This window comes from Gymnodraco acuticeps, unplaced genomic scaffold (assembly GCF_902827175.1).
Source record: "Gymnodraco acuticeps unplaced genomic scaffold, fGymAcu1.1, whole genome shotgun sequence".
Classification (NCBI taxonomy): domain Eukaryota; kingdom Metazoa; phylum Chordata; class Actinopteri; order Perciformes; family Bathydraconidae; genus Gymnodraco; species Gymnodraco acuticeps.
The window spans coordinates 2,917,323-2,938,695 of NW_022991154.1; the positions used below are offsets into that span (position 1 = coordinate 2,917,323).

Consider the following 21,373-nt stretch of genomic DNA (forward strand, 5'->3'; position numbering starts at 1 on the left):
TTTAAGATTTATGTAAAATAATTACATGACAAAGTTCCATTTAATTTTTTTTATATTTTGAAAATAAACCTATCTAATAAACTTTACATGATGCATATTCATCAGTGTAATAAAGCCTATTCATTTAAATGCATATTCACCAGGTTTATGTATTCAGTATTAATATAATTTATTGAATTTAAATGCATATTAATCAGATTATGTATTCAGAATACATTAAGTATATTTGTTTGAATTACATAGTAATTAGGTTACCTATTCAAGATGAATAATGTGTATGTGTTTGAAATACATAACAATTAAGCTTAAATTCAATCAAAATGCATTCGATTTATGTATTTTTGTGATTAATATCCAATTCATTTTTCTATTTTCCATTCAACAATATCTCAATGATTCATACAATCAGACCACCTTGTTGATTCAACAAATGTATTAACATTAAAGCACAACTCTTCTCTTCACACAGTACTCAGCAGGTAGTGTAGCTCTTCAACCAAGTCATCTTGTAGATGGAACATGTACAATGTTTTCTAACTTTAATAGAACAGAGACAAGTTAGGAAGGTTAAACAAAGTGTTGACTGAGCACCTGCCGTTTCTAGCTTTCTGTGAATCACCTGAGCAATTTGAGTTTCAGTGCTTGTACTTTGGGGGAAAGCTTGGACGATTCCAGGTCCATCAGGATCTTCTGGTAAACTTCGAATGTATTCTTCAAGCTTTTTGGATAGCTTAGATTAAGTGCGTAGATCAACCCATAAAGCATCACGCATGCATGGTTGATACTCTGGAGGTTGTGGAGAACTTCGACCCCTTCCAGGACCACACCGACATCTGCAAAGCGGCCACCAGGACCATCACTCTCAGCTCGAACGGTGTAGATTGCCATAGTCGTCCCTGCGACGTCTGCCTCGGCCTCACGGCATTCGATGTCCTGAAAGATGGAGGGAACAGAGAACAATGAGCTGTGTCACTAACCTTGACCACCAAATTCTAAGCAGCTTATCATTGAGGCCAAGTGTGTGTTAATTTGAAGAATTCCCTTAAGGCACTGTAGATATAGCGTTCATGAAAATTAGATGGACACAAGTTCAAGGTCACAATGACCTCAAGATCTTTGACTCCCTAAAAGCCACATTATGTATAAATGGAGTTGTACATTCAATGATCATCAACTATTTAAATATGATAAAAAGTGGTGTTTGAGCATTGTTGATCACAATGAGGGTCGCGTTAAAGAATCTCGATAGCATTTTTTACCGTGTTTGTGGGTACGTGCCATAAAGAACAGCATTTCAATCATGAGAGACGTGATGTATGAAATACATGTTTAATACCGGACACGTGGTATAGAAAATTATGATTGACAGATTACAACTATGAATCAACTGATGTTTGGAGATTAGGCCCCGGTTTGTAGGATATCATTCAGGAGGGGGAACACCGCTCCGATGAACCCCCCGGGGTCTAGACACTGGTGGTGGTGATAATGGTTCGGTCTGGTCTGGAGGAAGAAGGATTAGCTTGGCCCTGAATTAGGAGACAGGAGGCGAAGGGGTGGAGGCGGGTTGTGCGTTGACACCTGAAATGACAACTGACAGAGAGGGAAGAGCAGATTTAAAGGGTTTAGCAGGTGCAATGATTGCTAGCTGGGGAGTACCGCCCCTGATTACTTAATGGGAGAAGAGCTTGCAGTGACGTGTAACACCAGGGGGTATGGTCTTCCTTCTTGAACTTGCGCTAAGCTTCATTTCAATCATGAGAGACGTGATGTATGAAATACATGTTTAATACCGGACACGTGGTATAGAAAATTATGATTGACAGATTACAACTATGAATCAACTGATGTTTGGAGATTAGGCCCCGGTTTGTAGGATATCATTCAGGAGGGGGAACACCGCTCCGATGAACCCCCAAAGAGAAGAGAAGTAAGAAGTGCTGAGATGTGAAGCATTTCTTACCTTGCTGGCTGATTGAGGAGATCTGCGGATGAAATGAGATAACACCGGGACATGATGAGATTGTCGGAATAACTGTAGGGTTAATGTGAACGCCAACCATGCTTAGCGCCTGCATGTTGGATTAGACGATGCTGACCCACAGGCCGCAACCTGCACGCGCAGGGTTAAACATGACGCTGACCCACCGGCCGCAACCTGCACGCGCAGGGTTAAACATGACGCTGACCCGCTGGCCGCAACCTGTACACACAGGGTTAAACAAAAGCTGACCCATAGGCCGCAACCTGTACACACAGGGTTAAACAAAATGCTGACCCATAGGCCGCAACCTGCACACGCAGGGTTAAACAAAATGCTGACCCATAGGCCGCAACCTGCACACGCAGGGTTAAACAAATGCTGACCCATAGGCCGCAACCTGTACACACAGGGTTAAACAAATGCTGACCCATAGGCCGCAACCTGCACACGCAGGGTTAAACATGACACTGACCTATTCGCCCTGCACGTGCAGGGTTTAAACATAATGCGGACCCACTGGCCGCAACCTGCGCGGCAGGATTCAATACGAGCGAACCTGAAGTCACGACGATATGAAGTGTTTAAACATGAACACGGTGACACGTACATGTGCTGACTTGCTAAGACCACCACCAGTTGTATGTATAAATACCGTTTAGTGTTCGGACCTTGGATGGCCAGCACGCACGGATGTCCGGGCGAATGTGGGATATGAAGGCGGAGGAGAACCACCGTCCGAGTTGGCAGGGAGGAGGGAGATATGCCTTGAATGGCTGCACCTGTCTGAACGAAAGCCCTGATATGCTATTAGACGCCACCACCAGTTATATGCATATTTACCATAGGTAAACTGAAGAGATCTTGAGCCGATGTCCGGTGAAGAGGGAGATGTAGACGATATAATGACCGAGAGCTGTTAGCTTGAGTACGGTGATGCATGAATATCGTAACCTGGTTTACCACGAGCCAAGTGAGCATGAACCCGAGAATATGAATGAAGTGCCGGATGCACGCAGAAAAGACGTACACTTGGTTAAATACTGAGACATGACCCATGATATAGTATATCTTAATTAGCGTTAAGTGTGCCGGGATGAGTCATAGATGCTGATGAGCTGATTGAGTGATTAAGACTGTCTTCTATCATCTGAAGTGAGGATGATGGAGGGACGCTAGTTTTAGATCCAGCAAGTGTGATAATAAATGTGTAGAAATAGTGGAAATCTGAATGATCTCATGCAGATATCCCCCCCAAAACGGAGGATGTGCAGTGCACGTCCTTAAGTCGGGGAAAACACGGTCGTCGTGAGGCCGGCGGATGCCACGTCCAGGAAACGGGAGATGATGCGTGCCGAAGAATCCGCATGCAAAGTACGGTTGCCCGGTGAGGAAGAGCAACTGTCGTTGAAGACGTTTATGTGGATGCACGCAGTTGGTTAGAGGAACGATAATACCATGAGCTTGATGTGATGGCTAGGAACTCCGGTGTGAGACTGGGCCTGTAGTTCCTCATGATTAGGAACGCTGTGCTCCTGGAGGAGTCTCTTCTGTTTCTTCTTCTCTTTTCCCAGTTGAGCGGAGTTGTAGTTTAGTAATGTTGTATTTGAACGCTAGATGCGTGAAGCAACGCATTAGGAGATCTCCCTGAGCAGTGGGTGATTTGAACTGGGGATAGACGCTAGTTTCTCCGACTTGACTTAAGGCTGAAGAGTTCCGCTGAACGATGATGGGAACATTAAAGCGCGTCGTAATATCTGCTTTGAAGAGCCAGCCTTGGCCTGCACGCTATTAGATTACATTATCTCCGAAAGGGGGGAACATTGACCTTGTCATCGAGATTGTCACCTGAGCATTTACCGAATTGTATTAAATAATCTGTCGACAGGCTGTAAACAGAAAAGCTGAAATTGAAACTAATAAATACTCAGTTAATCATTAACCGAGTTTGTATAATGTAGTTAATAATTCCTTACATTTATTATAGCGCTTTTTCAATGACTCAAAGCGCTTTACATATACACGCATTACACATATATCATACATGCAATGGTCAGATACTGTGGACAATACCCACAGGAGCAAGTTCAGGTGAAGTGTCTTGCCCAAGGACACACCGGCTTTACAGGCGCAGCAGCGGCGGGTTTCACCCCTTGATCTGATGATCATTGCACAGCGCACTGCACCACACCGTCCATCTTCACGCCTCGAGGTCATCGAGGCGCTTTTACAAGTACACATTGGTATTATACATGTACTGTGGACGATACCCACAGGAGCAAATCCGGGTGAAGTGTCTTGCCCAAGGACACAACGGCCTGACGCAGTGGCGGCAGGAGCGGGTTTCGAACTGGAGTTCCCCAGCACTCCCCCTTGATCTGATGATCGGATGCACAGACCACTGCGCCACCCGTCCCTACCCCACAGTTACTCTGTGTGTTGCTGCTAGCATACATAACATCTGATGTGGGAACGTTACTCGTGAATGGAGCTACGGAGCTGCTAGAAAGACAGTGGAACCCGGTGCATTCCTCCGTCTGGATGTGGAGCACTTTTGCTAAATGTTTAGACAAAGTGCTCGTGTTACGCCCTTACATGATAAACTCTTATTGCACTTTGGCAACGAGCATTCTCCACATCGAAGCGGGTGAAGTTAACCACGCCTCGGAGCACGTTCTCTCCGCCACCTCCGCAGTGTGCTCCGCTGCATGTAGCAGCTGTGTGTGTAAACTGCCCCGTCCCCTCGCGATGGGGGAGAGAGATCTCATCTGATCGAAAATACATCATAGGCGCATTTGTTTGTCCTTTGCATATTAGAACGAGTTGTGACACTAGACTGCGATATAATGTTTTTTGTAGCAATAAACATGACATATATTTATAAATGTCTCCGGTACTGATAAAAAGATCAATAACGTTGGAGCTTACGCACGTAAACACACTGCTGACGTCACAATGAATCGACGACTGAATTAGTTGCAACTAATTTGGTAATCGATTTGATCGATTAGTCGATTAGTTGTTGCACCCTTAGTCGCTGCAACTCTGACTACTTTTACATCCAGGCTGAAGACTTTTCTTTTGTCGCTGCTTTTAATTGAACTATTCATATCTTAGACTGCACTGTACTTTGATCCATGTACCATGGGGGGGGGGTGACTCTCTGTCCTCTCCCAGGGCAGAAGCAACACGCTTCTGGTTCAATAACTCATTTGATCGGAAAGACTGGAGAGAGGCGAGCTCTTCTTGGGAGGTCGTTGCATTATTTAGCTCTCCTGTTTCGCAAGATAGATTTCGCAAGATCACAGACCTTCCTTTTTTCTGCTGCCTCGTTTATTCCTAGAAAACATGTATCCTGCTCGCTCATACCATGCCCATGCACACATGCACACGCCACACCCCTCTCTTAAGGGTAGCGATCTCACTCTGCATGACCCAAATGTCGTAACAATATACGAAACAACTCGTGAATTTGTTGCAACTGCCTTTGCCAACGTTACCCTGACGCCTGTTGAAGTGAGCGCAGGAGGAATAGCTTCAATGGGATAGCTTAAGCCCTGCCTGCCTGCAGGAGGGGTTGTAGTTGAAGCCAGAATGGGTAAAACTCCGCATGTGATGCAGTGTGCGAAAAAGTACACGTCCCACCGTCCGGGACGTGTTATTTACAATATCGGACAAGTAGATCTTTCAATTGACTTGTCCGGCGGACAAGTGACGTTTTTCGCCCTGATTTATTGACAAATTATTGATACATTCAGTTTACAAAAGGCAGAACTCATTCGCAAATTGTACGTGTCCGCCATTGTTCGTTTAGAAGTGTTAGTTTCGGTTCTGCTTGTCGATTCCTAAGGAAATGCATCTCGCCGCTTTCTGTACAGTTAGACGGGGCGGGGCGGGAAGTGTAGCACAGTGGCAGGGTTGGGAAGCAAAACACGGTTCCGAGTAGGAACAAATAACAATTGTCCGGTACCGGGATTAATAAGAGTTGTGAGGACAGGAGGCGAGGCCGAGCCCCGCGGACTGCAGCTCTCTCTATGCTACGTATCAGCTGATCGCTGCACGGTGCAGCTCAGCGTCTCTCTCTCTCTTTCTACACACAGCGGATCCGCTGCCCGATTAACAGCCTCATCTTTGTCAAACTTTCTTATGTTCTTTCTCTAACACGTAATTAAGCGTTTTAGCTCCTTTGTTGTTAATATTTACCGCCATTTCCTTTATGAAGTGAAGCAGCCTCCCTGTCTGTGTCCTCGCGCTGTCCTCACATCCCTGGACCCCCAGACTCGGAGGAGCATAGGGATGTCAGTATTGTTTATGAAGCAGGGTATAGAAAGTACATTATTGAATTGAAAATACTATTTATTTACTTTTACAAACAGTGAGCAGCTGGGCAGCTGCAGCATGTGTATTGCAGGACATGTGTAAGCGTCTTTGAGTTGTAGAAAAGCGCTAGGCCTATAGGCTATACATCTAATGTGTCATTATTATTATTATTATTATTAGGTTATGTCCTATGTGTTGGACATGTGTGGTTGGACTTTGTCTCACAGGCAGGTTGCAGTGTAACATCAGAGGAGACTGGGCCAATTGTACATTCTCAAACTGCACCACTTAGAACTAACTAAACAATGCAGAGATTATTTTTATATAATTGTATTCAATAACCGTAAGAAGTTCAACAGTATGAAGTGATTTGTAAATAGGAATACAGATTTGACTTAATGTTTTCATAAATATATTTTTCTCCCAGTTTGACTTATTTTGACCCTCTCAAAGAACCGGAATTGAGAACCGACAATAACCGGAATCGAAAACCAGAACCAGAATCGTTCAAATCCAAACGATACCCAACCCTATGTGTGATGCAGTAAAATCTTACCGCTGACTTACGTTAACGGTGTCGGTAAAACCGTGGGAAAATGTCAAATACGATGACGAAGAAGAAGATTCCAGTGGCCCCAATTTTTGTCCATTCTGGACAAGTGAAAAATGTATTCGGACAAGTACATTGCCAAACTCACTTGTCCATGGACAAGTACTCTCTAAAAACTTTTTCTCACACTGTGATGAGGACCCGTTCCGCGTGAAGCCGGAAGCGCCGCATTAGGCGGCCCTGATGCCAGTGATGCCTTCTCAAGAGACTGAAGCGTACGTCAGTTGTTTGCGTGAAGTAGCCATTCCCATTAGGCCGGAGGAATTTCCATGGAGCCCGATTTCCTTGTCTTTTCCTCCCGGGTCCGGGCTTGCGGGACGGCCGGCTGACCCGCTACCCGACTGGGGAACGCCGCCTGTAGCTTAATCCGCGATACTGCGGAGCTGATGAATAAATGCCTGGAGCTGGAACGAAGCCCTCAGCTGGGACAAAGCCCTGCTGCTGCTTGGCTTAACCATGAACACCGTGACGCGTACACTTGTGCGTTGACACCTGAAATGACAACTGACAGAGAGGGAAGAGCAGATTTAAAGGGTTTAGCAGGTGCAATGATTGCTAGCTGGGGAGTACCGCCCCTGATTACTTAATGGGAGAAGAGCTTGCAGTGACGTGTAACACCAGGGGGTATGGTCTTCCTTCTTGAACTTGCGCTAAGCTTCATGTCTTTAAAGTAATACTCTTAATCCTTTAATTTAGAGAATTTTTTAATGGTGCACATGAAACATAAGACAGTAACTTACATGTTCATAGGTTAGTCCTCCTCTGAGGGTAAGGTTCCGAGCTTCTTTAAGATGTAAGGATTTCCGGGGAGACAGAAGAGACTGCACTGTATCCAATGAAGCCTTTGACCTGCCACAATAAAAATGGAGTCAACAAAACATCCCAACTTAAAATGTAAAAAAAGAAAAAATACAGGACCAGGAACCCATTTTATTCAGAGATCTGTGAAGTAAATGAAAACATTCCCATCAGTAATCAATATCTGAAAGAGCCAAATAAGAAACTGTTCTTTGATACAATGTTGGGGAGAAAGGACAGTAGGAAAGAGGCAAACCTCTTCTGTCCATCCCCCGCTCCCTCACTCCTACCCTCCACCATCTCTTCTCACCTAATAGTGGGGCAGATAACAGCAATGTTTCAGAAGAATCGTGCAAATGATGATACAAGCATTAAATGTGGCACACTTGTTCTCCAAGTGGTACTAATCAAATCTGCCTGATTGGCCAATTGAAAATCCAAGATGGCGGCCATTTTCCAAGATGGCCGCCAGATTAGCCGCCCGAAAACCGTAATAAATCGGCACATAAAGGGTTAATCAAATTTTAAAGGTCATAAATGGATGCGATAATTTAAGACCTTTAATTTGATACCTATTTTATGGGTCTACGACCACAGGAAATACTTTAACCCATTGGGAACCATTGTCGACTTTTGTCACCATGAGTATTAGTCTCTAGGGGATTGCCGAAAAATATATAACTAACAGTTCCACAGTTACTTGAATGTCACTGTTGCTACTCAACTGTAGTTACTTAAGTATATTATAGTATATTGAAACGCCCTGGTGGCGAAATTCGGTACTGCACCTTTAAGGCACCATTTTGCGCGACATGTGTGTTTTGAGTAGACACAAAATGCAGAGAGCACATGGTGGCAGCCAGTTCTATCAGCCACACATCGTTTTGGTTTAATCCGGAGTAGATATCTGTGACTGTGAGTACTTACAAACTGACTTGTGTGTGCCAAGTGATGTGTTTCAAAATTGTGGTTAATTGTGTGTTATTTCAATGTGTAAGCTAAGCTAAGCTAACTATGCTATCGGAAATTAGCTAATTCATTCAATTACTTTTTACACTATCATACAGGAAAGTGTCTATTATACACGTACAGGGTGGTAAAAGGATAAACCCTCGACCCTGAACGTCATACTGACCATGGACACAAGTGCTACTGTAAAATCGTGGAACACTGACTGGACCAAGTGTTGCCTATGTCAGGAGGTTAAGAAAGAAGATCTAAAGTCCCCCCAGGGCAATCCTGCCAGAAGAGGCGATGATGGATATATGAACTTGGCAACGAATATTCCTCTGTTTCACTCACTCAATGCACTACCAATCAAGCTAGACCCTGCAAGACTTGACGAAGGTGGTGGGATAAATGAAACCTTAAGACAAAAGAAGGCAAAATATCATGAGTTGTAGGCTTCTATTTAACAACACAAAGTTACACAGAGCTGAAAAAAGATCAACCCCTACAGGTACTAGTGATGAGGGCGGTAGAAGTAAGATCCCACGAAAGGTCCAAGAAGCTAAAACACAAGAATGTTTCTTTTGCGAAAAGGAGGGGAGCTTAGAGAAGCAATGACAATGCAAGTGAATAACAGAATAAACGAATGTGCAAAAACACTCAGTGATAGAAAACTCCTTGCCAAACTAAGTGTAGGAGATGTCATAGCACAAGAACTGAAATATCACCCTGCTTGTTTGGTGGCATTGTATAACCGAGAACGAGCCTACCTAAAGGTGCAGGAGCAAGAGAAAGCACAGGAGCACTGGAAGGAAGCATATCCAATTGCTTTCTCCGAACTAGTCACCTACATTAGTGAGATGAAAAATGCCAGTGATAGTAGTGATCCACTCATATTGAAGCTTGCTAATTTGACCATGCTTTACAAGCAGAGGCTGGAGCAGCTTGGTGTTGAATCGCCTTATGTTCATCCTACTCGACTCAAGGACCAGCTGCTTTTTCACATTCCCAAGCTGCAAGCTCATCACCAAGGACGAGATGTTATGCTGGCTTTTGAAAATGATGTAGGCTCAATCCTCTCACAAGCATCCAAGTACGGTGAAGCGATCCACCAAGCAAAAGCTGCTGGGATAATAAGACGAGATATGCTACATCAAAAGTCAAATTTCAGCAGCACCTTTAACGACACAGACCTAGAACAGGCTGTACCACCATCACTGCTGCAATTTGTATGTATGATCGAACATGGTGCTGACATCGAGTCCCAACTCGTGCATGGAGCATCGAAATCTGACCTTTCTATATCGCAACTTCTACAGTACAACTGCTTTGCGAAATATAAGGAAGGAACGGATGTCCACAGGCATTCCAAGGACCGTGAGCCACCTTTTGCAGTCTACATGGGCCTGTATGTGTTTGCCAAGACGAGGAAGAGACAAATCATTGAAATGCTCCATGAGAATGGGCTCAGCATATCATACGACAGAGTCCTAGAAATCTCAGCACAGTTAGGAGAAGCAGTTGTTGCACAGTATGTGCAAGATGGAGTAATCTGTCCCCCAGTCTTGAGAAAGCAGTTGTTCACAACTGCAGCAGTGGACAACATAGATCATAATCCGACTGCGACCACAGCTCAAACATCATTCCATGGTACAAGTGTGTCCATTTTCCAACATCCAAGCACTGAAAATGCTGGCGATGAACGTGAGCCGCTCAAACTAGAGTCAGAAATGAAGGTTAAGAAAGTACCAGAGCTTCCAGAAGCATACACCAATATTCGACCAGCATACATCACGAAAAAACCCAATCCTCCTCCAGTAGCAAACCAATCTTTACCAGCACCCGAGTCGATCTGGTTACACTTGAAGGAAGAATATTCTTGGTTGGAGGAAGTCTTCCTCACTGAGGATGTGGCTGATGCAGTAAGCATCACATGGTCAGCCCACCATGCAACGCAGAAAAGGAGCCATCCATTTGAAGTGAGTATTTCAGCGATGATGCCTCTGTGGCGAGATCAGGCTCACTCTGTTGCAACGATCAAGCATGCCATGGCGAAGGTCCGTGATACAGTGGCTTTTCTGAACCCAGGGCAGACACCTGTCATTGCTGCTGATCAACCGTTATATGCTCTGGCAAAACAAATACAATGGAAGTGGCCCGAATATGGAGAGGACAAGTTTGTGATCATGTTCGGTGGACTTCATATAGAAATGGCTGCACTGAGATCGATAGGAACATTACTACGGGAGAGTGGCTGGACCAGTGCCATTGTGGAAGCAGAGGTGGCCTCATCTGGTACAGCAGAGTCTTACCTGTCTGCATCCAGTGTCACCAGGACAAGACAAGCACACCAGATCACTGCATGCAGCTTGTACAAACTGATGAAGAAGGCATACCATGATTACCGCTCTGAAGAGTCTTGCATATCAGATATAACCTTTGAGGATTGGTGTGAACAACGGAGGAAAGAGAGTCCGCAGTTCCAGTTCTGGAGTCTGGTGCTGAACATGGAGCTCACCATATTCACCCTGATCCGCTCATTCAGAGAAGGAGACTTCAACTTGTACCGTGAAGCACTTTCAGAACTGGTGCCTTACTTCTTTGCAAATAACAATGTCAACTATGCGCGGTGGATCCCAATTCACCTCCGAGATATGATGTCACTTGAGCAACAACATCCAGATGTGGCCAGAGAGTTTCACAAAGGGAACTTTGCCATCCACAAGTCAAGAAGAGAATACTCTGGCCTGGCGATCGACTAAGCACACGAGCAAAATAATGCAGTGATCAAAGGTGACGGAGGAGCAATTGGGTTGACAGAAGACGCGTCAGCACTTCGTAGGTGGATGGTCGCTGGACCCGAAGTTAGTCTTCTAGTAGCTGGATACGAGGCCATGTCTGGTATGAAAGATGCCACATATAGCAGCAGACACCACGAGCAGACAAGGAGTGCCCAGAAATCTTTCTTTGCAAAGGTGAAATCACTCTCTGCAGTGATGCAGGAGATGGGCAACCCATTCCAAGAAGAATCAGCCGACCTGCTGGTGCTAGACACGAAGAACATTGCAGACCCAACTCTAGCTGAAATGGTAGCAACACATCACCGACGGGGCAAAGAGCAGTTCCAATCATTCATGGAGGGGCTAGAGCAGGGGTGGCCAACCTGCGGCTCTCGAGCCGCATGCGGCTCTTTGCCTAGTTTCATGCGGCTCTTCAGTTCATATTGAATTTTATATGTGTGAGTTTGGGGGAGAGACACTGACTCCTGACTAGTGGTGCACGGTGTACCGATACTTGAAAGGTATACCGCGATACCCTGCCGTTAAAAACGTTACGATTCCTCCGTTTAAGAATGACGGCGGAAAGTACTCCGGTGAGAAAGCGCCGTTTAAATAAGAGCTGTGTGTGTTCAGCGCTCTGCTTCCACTCCCTGCTCTGCAGCCGTGCCTACAGTCCCGCCCCTCTCAAGCACGCTCAAGTGCCTCCCCGCTCTCGTGCACGCGCTAGCTGCCAGAGCATGTGAGAAAACGAGAAGCATGGCTGCAAGTGGGAGTGCAACTGCCGCTGCCCCTCGGCTTGTTGACAAAAAAGACGCCAGAAGCTAAATGTGGAAGTATTTTAGCTATATCTCTGACAGTGAGGGCAAGCCTACGGACACCACGAGGCCTGTCTGTAAGAAATGTATTAATTTTATTTAATACGAATTCTTGTCATTTATTGTATTTATTGTTCTCATTGTTTAAAAGTTTGTGTTATGGTTCTGGTGTGAAATAAAGCACAATAATTACATTTAAGACTGTTTCCCTTTTTTTAAGAAAAGTATCGAAAAATAATCGGAATCGCAATTCTTGACTTGGTATCGAAACCAAAATGTTGGTATCGTGACAACACTACTCCTGACAGTTAAACCTGATATTTAGTAGGTCTGTTAAGTATTGAATGCTGATAATTCTGACGTAATTTGGCCGGTCAAAGTTGTTTGGGCTCGGATAAAATTGCTCCGTTACTTTCGTTCCGTGTTACTTTCGTTCCGTGTTACTTTCGTTCCGTGTTACTTTCGTCCCGTGTTACTTTCGTCCCGGCTCTCCCTACGTGTGTATGTGTGGTGTCAGTATGAGAGGATGACAGCGCGTCTAATTTTGATGTGGCCCAAGAGCCAATCACAATAATACCTGCGATGCAGTGAACCAATCACTTTTTGAGTGGGGGAAAACCTATGATTAAACACTACTATCCAGTGTTTCCCCTACCATTGTCTTGGAAGGGCGCTGCACCCCGCCAACGGAGCCCCGCGCCCCCCCCTGAAATTCAAGGTGTTTAAAAAATATATATAATTTTTTTTTAAATATATCGCACCAAATTGCAAATAATCTATAACTACTGTCACTTTTCACATTGAACATGTGCTCTTTTATTAAATAAACTAAACGCTTTCATTTGAAGTTGTGAGTTTAGTGTTTTTGACCCTAAGAAACACTGATGCATTAATCAATAACAATAATCCACAGCTCCTCTCTCTGCTCCAGAGGATTTAAAAAATATATATCCCAATGCCACAAAAATGCACCAGTGACGTGGTTGAAATCTTGTCTCCAGAAAACAAAAAACTGAAACAAGCGGTATCAGTGACTGTGTGTTTGATGTGGCTCTTTGCAGTAACATAGAAAAAATGTGGCTCTTAACCTCTGACTGGTTGGCCACCCCTGGGCTAGAGGATGAAGGTGAAAGTGCTTTTTATAATCCGATCAAGAAAAACCTTGCTTCTTTCTTCAAACAAGAGCAGGCTAAAGACATTTCTAAGGAGAAAGTCCTGAAAGACGACTGTCAGTTATTCTCGCGACTGTTCATCTCGTGCCAGAACAGGCAGTGTAACTTGCAAGAATTCTTCAAGCACGAAAATCAGTCGCACCCTGCATCTCTCAGTGATAGCGGCAAGCTTCATACGTGTCAGAAGTCACAGCTGGTTGAAATTCTTGAAGCGCAAGTGAACATCCCAGACACAGAACCAAATGGAGATGCAATTATCATTGATGGCTCAGCACTTATCAATGCCTTACCTCCACGTACTTCAAAGACATTTGATGACTATGCTAAAGAAGACATAATCCCAAAGGTTGAATCCTATGGTGCCAGGTACAAGCGGGTGGACGTAGTCTTTGATGTGTACAAGAAGTCAAGTCTGAAATCCGAGACAAGGTCGAAAAGAGGGCAAGGAATCAGAAGAAGAGTGACAGGGACGAGTAAGACACCAGGTAACTGGCAAAGCTTCCTTCGTGACGCCAGCAACAAGACTGAGCTGTTTCACTTCCTTGCGGAAAAGATGTGTGAAGCAGAGACGACAAGCACAGTAATTGTCACAAAAGGAGAAGAAGCCATTAGCAACACAGGGAAGTTGCTGGATGCTGTGTCCCCATGTTCTCATGAAGAAGCTGACAGTCGAATATTTGTGCACGCCAGGGATGCAACGACTGATGGGAGCAAGTCTATTATCATTAAGGCTAATGACACGGACGTGCTAGTCATAGCAATATCTGTACTGCCATCCTTACAGGAACTAGGTCTTGAGAAAATGTGGATTGCCTTTGGCCAAGGAGCCAAGATGCGATGGATTCCAGTCCATGAGGTAGTTTCTGCAATAGGGCTTGAGAAAGCTAGAGGGATCCCATACTTTCATGCGTTCACTGGATGTGATGTCGTGTCTGCCTTCCGTGGGAAAGGGAAGAAATCTGCATGGCAGACTTGGAACGTATTCGATGATGTTTCTGAAACATTCACTAATCTCAGCCAGCATCCAACATTGATTTGTGATCTTGACCTGCAGAAGCTGGAGAGATTCGTTGTCCTCATGTACGACAGATCAAGCGCAACCACTGGTGTGGATGAAGCAAGACTAGATCTCTTTGCCCGCAAGCAGAGGCCGTACAACTCAATTCCACCAACACAGGCAGCGCTCAGAGAACATGCAAAGCGTGCGGCTTATCAGGCTGGGATCATCTGGGGCCAGGCAACCATCTCCAATCCAGACACGAGCAGTCCCGCTGAATGGGGATGGACACAGAAAGGAGAGACATGGCAGATATGTTGGACAACACTACCCCCTATTGCAGCGAGCTGTCGGGAACTGACGAAGTGTTCCTGTAAGAAAGGTTGCACAGGAAGATGCAAATGCTTTCAGTCAGAGCTCCCCTGCACATCACTCTGCAGATGTGAACAGTAGCAGCTGGAGGACCAGTGGCATGGTATAAATAACTTTGAACATTTGCTAGCCGGGGTAAAGCTTATGTAATAAAAAACAGGCAATCTGGTGGCCATCTTGAAAAATGTGTCAGTGTGCTTTATTAAAACCCTTTGAGACCCAAAGTGCAAATAGTACTCATGGTGACAAAAGTCGACAATGGTTCCCAATGGGTTAAAGTATTTCCTGTGGTCGTAGACCCATAAATTAGGTATCAAATTAAAGGTCTTAAATTATCGCATCCATTTATGACCTTTAAAATTTGATTAACCCTTTCTGTGCCGAATTATTACGGTTTTCGGGCAGCTAATCTGGCGGCCATCTTGGAAAATGGCCGCCATCTTGGATTTTCAATTGGCCAATCAGGCAGATTTGATTAGTACCACTTGGAGAACAAGTGTGCCAAATGTGATGCTTGTATCATCATTTGCACGATTTTTCTGCAATCCCCTAGACTATAATCTCCTCTCATAGGGTAAGGTTTACTCCTCCCTCCTATCCAACCCTCTCCAAACCTCTCTTGTGCCCTCCCTCTCTCCTAACCTAATTCTGTTTCCTGTTAGGAAATAGAAGGAACTAACCTTTCCCTATCCTGATCTTCTCTCCCCTAACCCATCAACCCTTGAAAATGCCCCCTTCTACTAAATAGAATCAGTCCCAACAGCCAAAACAAAACAAAGTACCGTAATTTTCGGACTATAAGCCGCGCCTTTTTTCCCATTTTTCGACCCTGCGGCTTATATAACGGTGCAGCTAATCTATGGATTTTTACAGCTAACGGCCACTAGGGAACCTCCTAAATCTATGGATTTTACAGGTTACAGTCCACCACCTTTAACGCTGTGGGCTCTATGACCGGTCCGCGCCCACCACCTTTAAGCGGCGGGCTCCAGCAGGAAAAGCTGGAGGCCGGAAAAGAGTGAGACAGGTAGCGCGCCAAAGTAAAAGTGGAACCGAGAGTGGTACGAGAGACAGAACGAGAGCAAGACAGACAGACATTACGAGAGCGAGACAGTTTGTGCAAAGGAAGTTTTCATGCACAAACCCTGCCGGTACGTGCGCTGGGAGCGCACCGTTTAAGTTTGAAAGTTGAAAAGTTTGTGTGTCTGAAACGCTATGTGATACAGTACAGTTTACACAGCACAGTACATGTTCTGTAGCTACTATTGCACTAAATGGTAACACTTGAATACGTTATGCAAATATGCAACTTGTTTGTTGAAATGTTAATAAATGGGAGCTTCCTCAAACAGCCATCTCTTTCCCGACAATCCCCTCTGTGCACGAACCCTTACATATGGTAATTAAACATTAAAACACCTGCGGCTTATCGTCCAGTGCGGCTTATATATGTACACATCATTCAATTTAGCTGCTGCGGCTTATATGCAGGTGCGCTTTATAGTCCGAAAATTACGGTATCCTTACTACTACACTGTTTTATGACTTACCTCTTGACATCCGGCTTTGGCTTTACTGACTGCCTCAGATCCTCAGCTGCCTTTTGACAGAGAAAAACAATAATTATCCCATTATTTCTCTCCATGGATATCAGCCCTAAATACACTACAAGGTATGGTAAAGGAGGAAGACAGGAATGGCATTATCTTTGTAAACTACGTTGTAGGAAAAAAATCAAGAATTAACCCATTTAGCCCTACTTTTACACCTTTTTTAAATCCTATGCTTTATGTATGAGTGAAGTTACACTGTGGTAGGAGGTAACACACAATAAAGCTATATGTGTGAGAGCAAGAGAGAGAGACAGACAGACAGAGGGAGAAGATCTAGGGGAAGAGAGAAAAAGCAGGATGGAGAGACAGAGAGAAGAGGGAGACAGCCAGACACAGAAAGAGGGAGGGAGAAAGTCATAAAGGAGAGAGTAGGGTGAGACAGACAAAGTGTGATAGGATAGAGAGGGAGAGAGAGACCAGTTGATCAGTCTTGTGTTGGTTAGAGTTCCAGTCAACATGTCCACTTACTGGCAATAACTTCAAGGAAGACAAGAAGGCTTCCCTCTCTCTGATGTTCTCAAGGCGTTTGAGTTCATAAGCAGACAGTCCACAACATGTATCCTACACACACACACGCGCGCGCGCGAGAGAGAGAATCACGCTGATCAGAATCAAGAATCAAAACCGACCTGACATAATCTGAAAGGCCTATCTTACTAAATAACATTTCCAAAACAGGTGTCAATTACACAGGGTTCTTACACCTTTTCCAAAGTCAAATTCAAGCACTTTTCAAGCATTTTCAAGGTGCATTTTCCAGCTTTTCAAGCATCTTACAGCTGTTGTAAATTACATATTTATATACATATACTCAAATGATTATTTCCCTACCTCACATTAAATCAGATGTTCTTTATGCTATAAACAACCAAATGTGTGTTTCGTGATAGCCTTCTACACGAGGATGAAAAATTAAAGAAAAGAAAACTAAGTTTAATATTTCAAAATGAGTGACCCATCTGTATGTCCCATATAACCTGTCTGAGCCAATATAAAACAATCAGCCAAATAACTTTTCAATACATTATTGATTACTATTTTTGAGGTACTTTTAGGTTGGCAGTCAAGTCAAGTCAGAGGTACATGGTGTACTTCTACTCCACTACAGTTCAGAGGTACATGGTGTACTTCTACTCCACAACAGTTCAGAGGTACATGGTGTACTTCTACTCCACTACAGTTCAGAGGTACATGGTGTACTTCTACTCCACAACAGTTCAGAGGTACATGGTGTACTTCTACTCCACTACAGTTCAGAGGTACATGGTGTACTTCTACTCCTCTACAGTTCAGAGGTACATGGTGTACTTCTACTCCACTACAGTTCAGAGGTACATGGTGTACTTCTACTCCTCTACAGTTCAGAGGTACATGGTGTACTTCTACTCCACAACAGTTCAGAGGTACATGGTGTACTTCTACTCCTCTACAGTTCAGAGGTACATGGTGTACTTCTACTCCACAACAGTTCAGAGGTACATGGTGTACTTCTACTCCACTACAGTTCAGAGGTACATGGTGTACTTCTACTCCACTACAGTTCAGAGGTACATGGTGTACTTCTACTCCACTACAGTTCAGAGGTACATGGTGTACTTCTACTCCTCTACAGTTCAGAGGTACATGGTGTACTTCTACTCCACTAAATGTATTTAATACCTTTAGTTACTTCACAGATGTGGATGAATGATGTGAAATCTAATCAAGTGTTAAATCAGACTTTAGTTCCACCTGGAGTAAATCCACAAGCTACCCTGCAGTATACAAAGTCATTCAAACTAGCTGCACCTTTACCAGCTTTGAGAACACTTAAATGATCAATCATTATAAAACATATCATATATTATGAAATGGACCAATCTGCTCAATCACTACTTTTACTGTCGCTACTTTAACTATATTTGGATGAGAATACTTTTCTACTTTCACTTGAGGAATATTTTGAATGCAGGACTTTTACTGTGACAGAGTATTCCTACACTCTGGTACTTCTACTTTTGCTAAGTACAAGATCTGAGTACTTATAATTTCACTACAAGATCTGAGTACTTATACTTTTACTCAAGTACAATACCTGAGTACTTATTCCACCTCTGGTAGTGTATTAGTCTGAATTGTAGCCACAAAATCACGCAGAGCTGCATAGAAATAGACTCACAATGGTAACAAGTGGAAAATAATATTTACAAATGTGTTCAATGATTTGTAGGTAATTTTGACTACTCAAGACACCTTACTTATACATCTTCAAAGGAAGACTGTGTTCATTCTACAATTACATGGGATTAAAGCAACATGTAGCCTAGTTTTACTTGTATAATACTTCAATTTTATATAAAGACAGTTTGTTTTCATCTGTTTTCAAATAAACAAAGTCTTGGCTTTCAGAATATTAAACTTGTTTCGGCAAATTCAGATGATAAATACAACTTTGAAGCTTCGGCATAATTACAAGCGGAGAACTGAGTAACTTAAAGTCACAGCAGGCATAACAACAGCTGGTGTTTCTTGTAAGTGTTTCCCCGGGAAACAAACGCAAAAATACACAAACACACTCGCGAGCTTCCCCCAGACCAGTAATACAAACGAGAATGTGTCTTCGGGTCAATGTGACTGATTTCGATAGAGCAAGTCACATTTGGTTTAGGCACGAAACATACTACCAGTAGAAATACATTGCTTTCAAAATCGCTCTGTGTCGAATCAATAGATTATATTTCGTGACTATAACACGAAATGCCGTGAGTGCTTCATCCTCTGAACACCACAGGATGGCGACTGTAACGCACATAACATAGGTACGCTCCGCTGAAATGATTGTCCCCTGCAATTATTATTATACCTCAATCGAGTTCGCTATTCAGCTCGCTAACGTTAGCTTAAACAAACGTAACATGCAACGTTAGCCTAATCTAAAATGCTCTACTACGGCGTACCTTTCATGTGGCTCGTCAGCGCAGACTCTCGCATCGTTATTTTTGCAAACTTTGCAGGAGGCTACTCGTGGGCTTGACCCTCGTCTTAGCCATGGCTTGTATTTGTCTTCTGCTAGCCAACGCTCGTTGAAACGGCAACCTCCTGGCACACAGTCATCTATCACTCTCATCAGAATGCCCAGGTCACACATAACACAAACACTTGCAGGTCGCGCGCATAGCGCGGGAAGGCCGCAGCGGAGCTGTTTTAGAAGCGAAGCAATTATTTTTCTTTTAATCTAAAAACGAACTATTCAGTCAGACAGCAATTTATTGTAAAAGTAAAGCATTTACATTTTCAAGCACTTTATCTCAATTTCAAGCACCATTCCCAAAATTCAAGCACTTTCCCAACCTTGAAAACACCACGTCAAATTTCAAGCATTTTCAAGGATTTCAAGCACCCGTACGAACCCTGATTACATAACTGCTGCTTTATGAGAACTATCAAGTTTCTGTGTCCTCACCTTCTTGTTTGGGGCAGAATTGTCGTCACTGGCATATTGGAGGCGCTTAGGTGCCAGGACCCGACCCTTAACCTCAAGCTCCTCCGGACCATGTGGATTTACTTCCTACAAGTAACAGCAGTACCACCATTGCCTTGAGGGAATGTATTACTCAAAACAAACAACCCATTGGACTCAATGACGAACTATTGGTGTTCAAGGTCAATGTGACCTAATGTCCATCCCATTCTCATGAACGCCACATGTTATCAGGCACACCTGGAGGGAAATTAATTACATCTGGCACAAAGGACAGAAGGATGACATATTTACCACATATTCTTTGACCAGTGTGTCCAGGTCTTCATTGAGGTAGATGCTCAGACAGCTCAGCACACAATCATGCCTCACGTTGATGTCTGCACTCTGAAACAAACATTACATGATTCCATGCTGGTCAGTGTCAGAGACGCATGTGCTGAGGCCAGCCAAGCCACTGACATTTCCCTCCTTGACCATCCTGAACTCACCTGGTTTCACCCCACTCAGTTAAAACTCACACAGGTCTGAGCCCGTTCACTACACAGTAATTTTGAAAGTGCCTATCCTTTTCCAAACCGTTAACAAAAGGAGCTTTCCCATATGGCTGAGTCAAACAAACCATATGTGTATTAGGTTAGACCAAAAAATACTTACATTATCCGTCTTTGCCATCACGGCTCTGATCTTTCTTCCTGCAGCTCCACCTTTGGTATGGAAAACTCTGATCAGGTCGTCGGTCAGGCGGTCCAGTTCTCCAAGGAATTTGGAGGTCAGAGGTACAGTCGTCAGCCGCATAAACTCCAAGTTGATCTGTAAAAGACAACACAGACAGGATACAGACTTAAACAGGGGCAGCTGTAGCTCAGTTGGTAGAGGGGTCATTCATAGACCGAAGGTCAGTGGTTCGAATCCCGGCTCTGACTGTCCACATGTCAAAGTGTCCTTGAGCAAGGCTAGCACACTGCACAGTTGGGTGCACAAAAGTGCTATTTAAGTGCAGACCATTTACCAGATGTGTGACATTGAATACATGAGTTACTAAACTTCAGATTCACACTTACCTCACTGACGTCAAATAGTGCTGGCCATTTGTTTAGGAACTCTGGAATCTTTGGCTCCTGGAGAATCTCCTGTCTCCTAAGCGAGAAGGTACGCTGCATCTTCTCCCTAATCACGGCCTCGTCCTTTTTTTTCTTTTTTACCTGAAATGGAATGAAACTTCATTGTCATTATACAGTACAGATTCTTGTAAAACGAGATTTGGTTAGAAACTCTCCGCAAGGGTACACAATACAATTGAGAAACAGATAATAGAAAGGGAAACGCTAAGCTAGATGCTAGACAATATGATTAGGGAGTAAGAATATTATACAAACTGAGTGTAATAGATAAAGAAAAATGAACTGTGCAAAGTAACCAGAAAACAGCTGAAGTGTCCAGTGCTGTGCAAAATGAACTATTGGGCTGCTTGAGCTGAGCTGGACAGGAAGTATAGTGCAAAAAA

At 43.9% G+C, this 21,373-nt stretch overlaps 1 protein-coding gene across 1 annotated transcript; it reads right to left on the minus strand.

Moving 5' to 3' along the window:
* Positions 1-516: 516 nt before the first annotated feature.
* LOC117560622 lies at positions 517-21,063 on the minus strand. Its single transcript, XM_034237552.1, has 7 exons — positions 20,931-21,063; positions 20,524-20,679; positions 20,161-20,253; positions 19,849-19,953; positions 16,344-16,393; positions 7,652-7,760; positions 517-933 (listed from the first exon to the last, which is right to left on the minus strand). Exons 1-7 carry the CDS (start codon positions 21,027-21,029, stop codon positions 616-618), a joined length of 930 nt encoding a protein of 309 aa, XP_034093443.1. The 5' UTR covers positions 21,030-21,063; the 3' UTR covers positions 517-615.
* Between the last annotated feature and the right edge of the window lie 310 nt (positions 21,064-21,373).

Excerpts from the sequence above, each read along its gene's own strand:
- LOC117560622 (XM_034237552.1), bottom strand. The coding sequence starts at position 21,029 with ATGCAGCGTACCTTCTCGCTTAGGAGACAGGAGATTCTCCAGGAGCCA. Across the intron at positions 20,254-20,523 it reads TGATGGCAAAGACGGATAAT|AGTGCAGACATCAACGTGAG; the intron begins GTAAGTATTTTT and ends TGTTTGTTTCAG. Across the intron at positions 7,761-16,343 it reads CCAAAGCCGGATGTCAAGAG|GTCAAAGGCTTCATTGGATA; the intron begins GTAAGTCATAAA and ends TTATTGTGGCAG.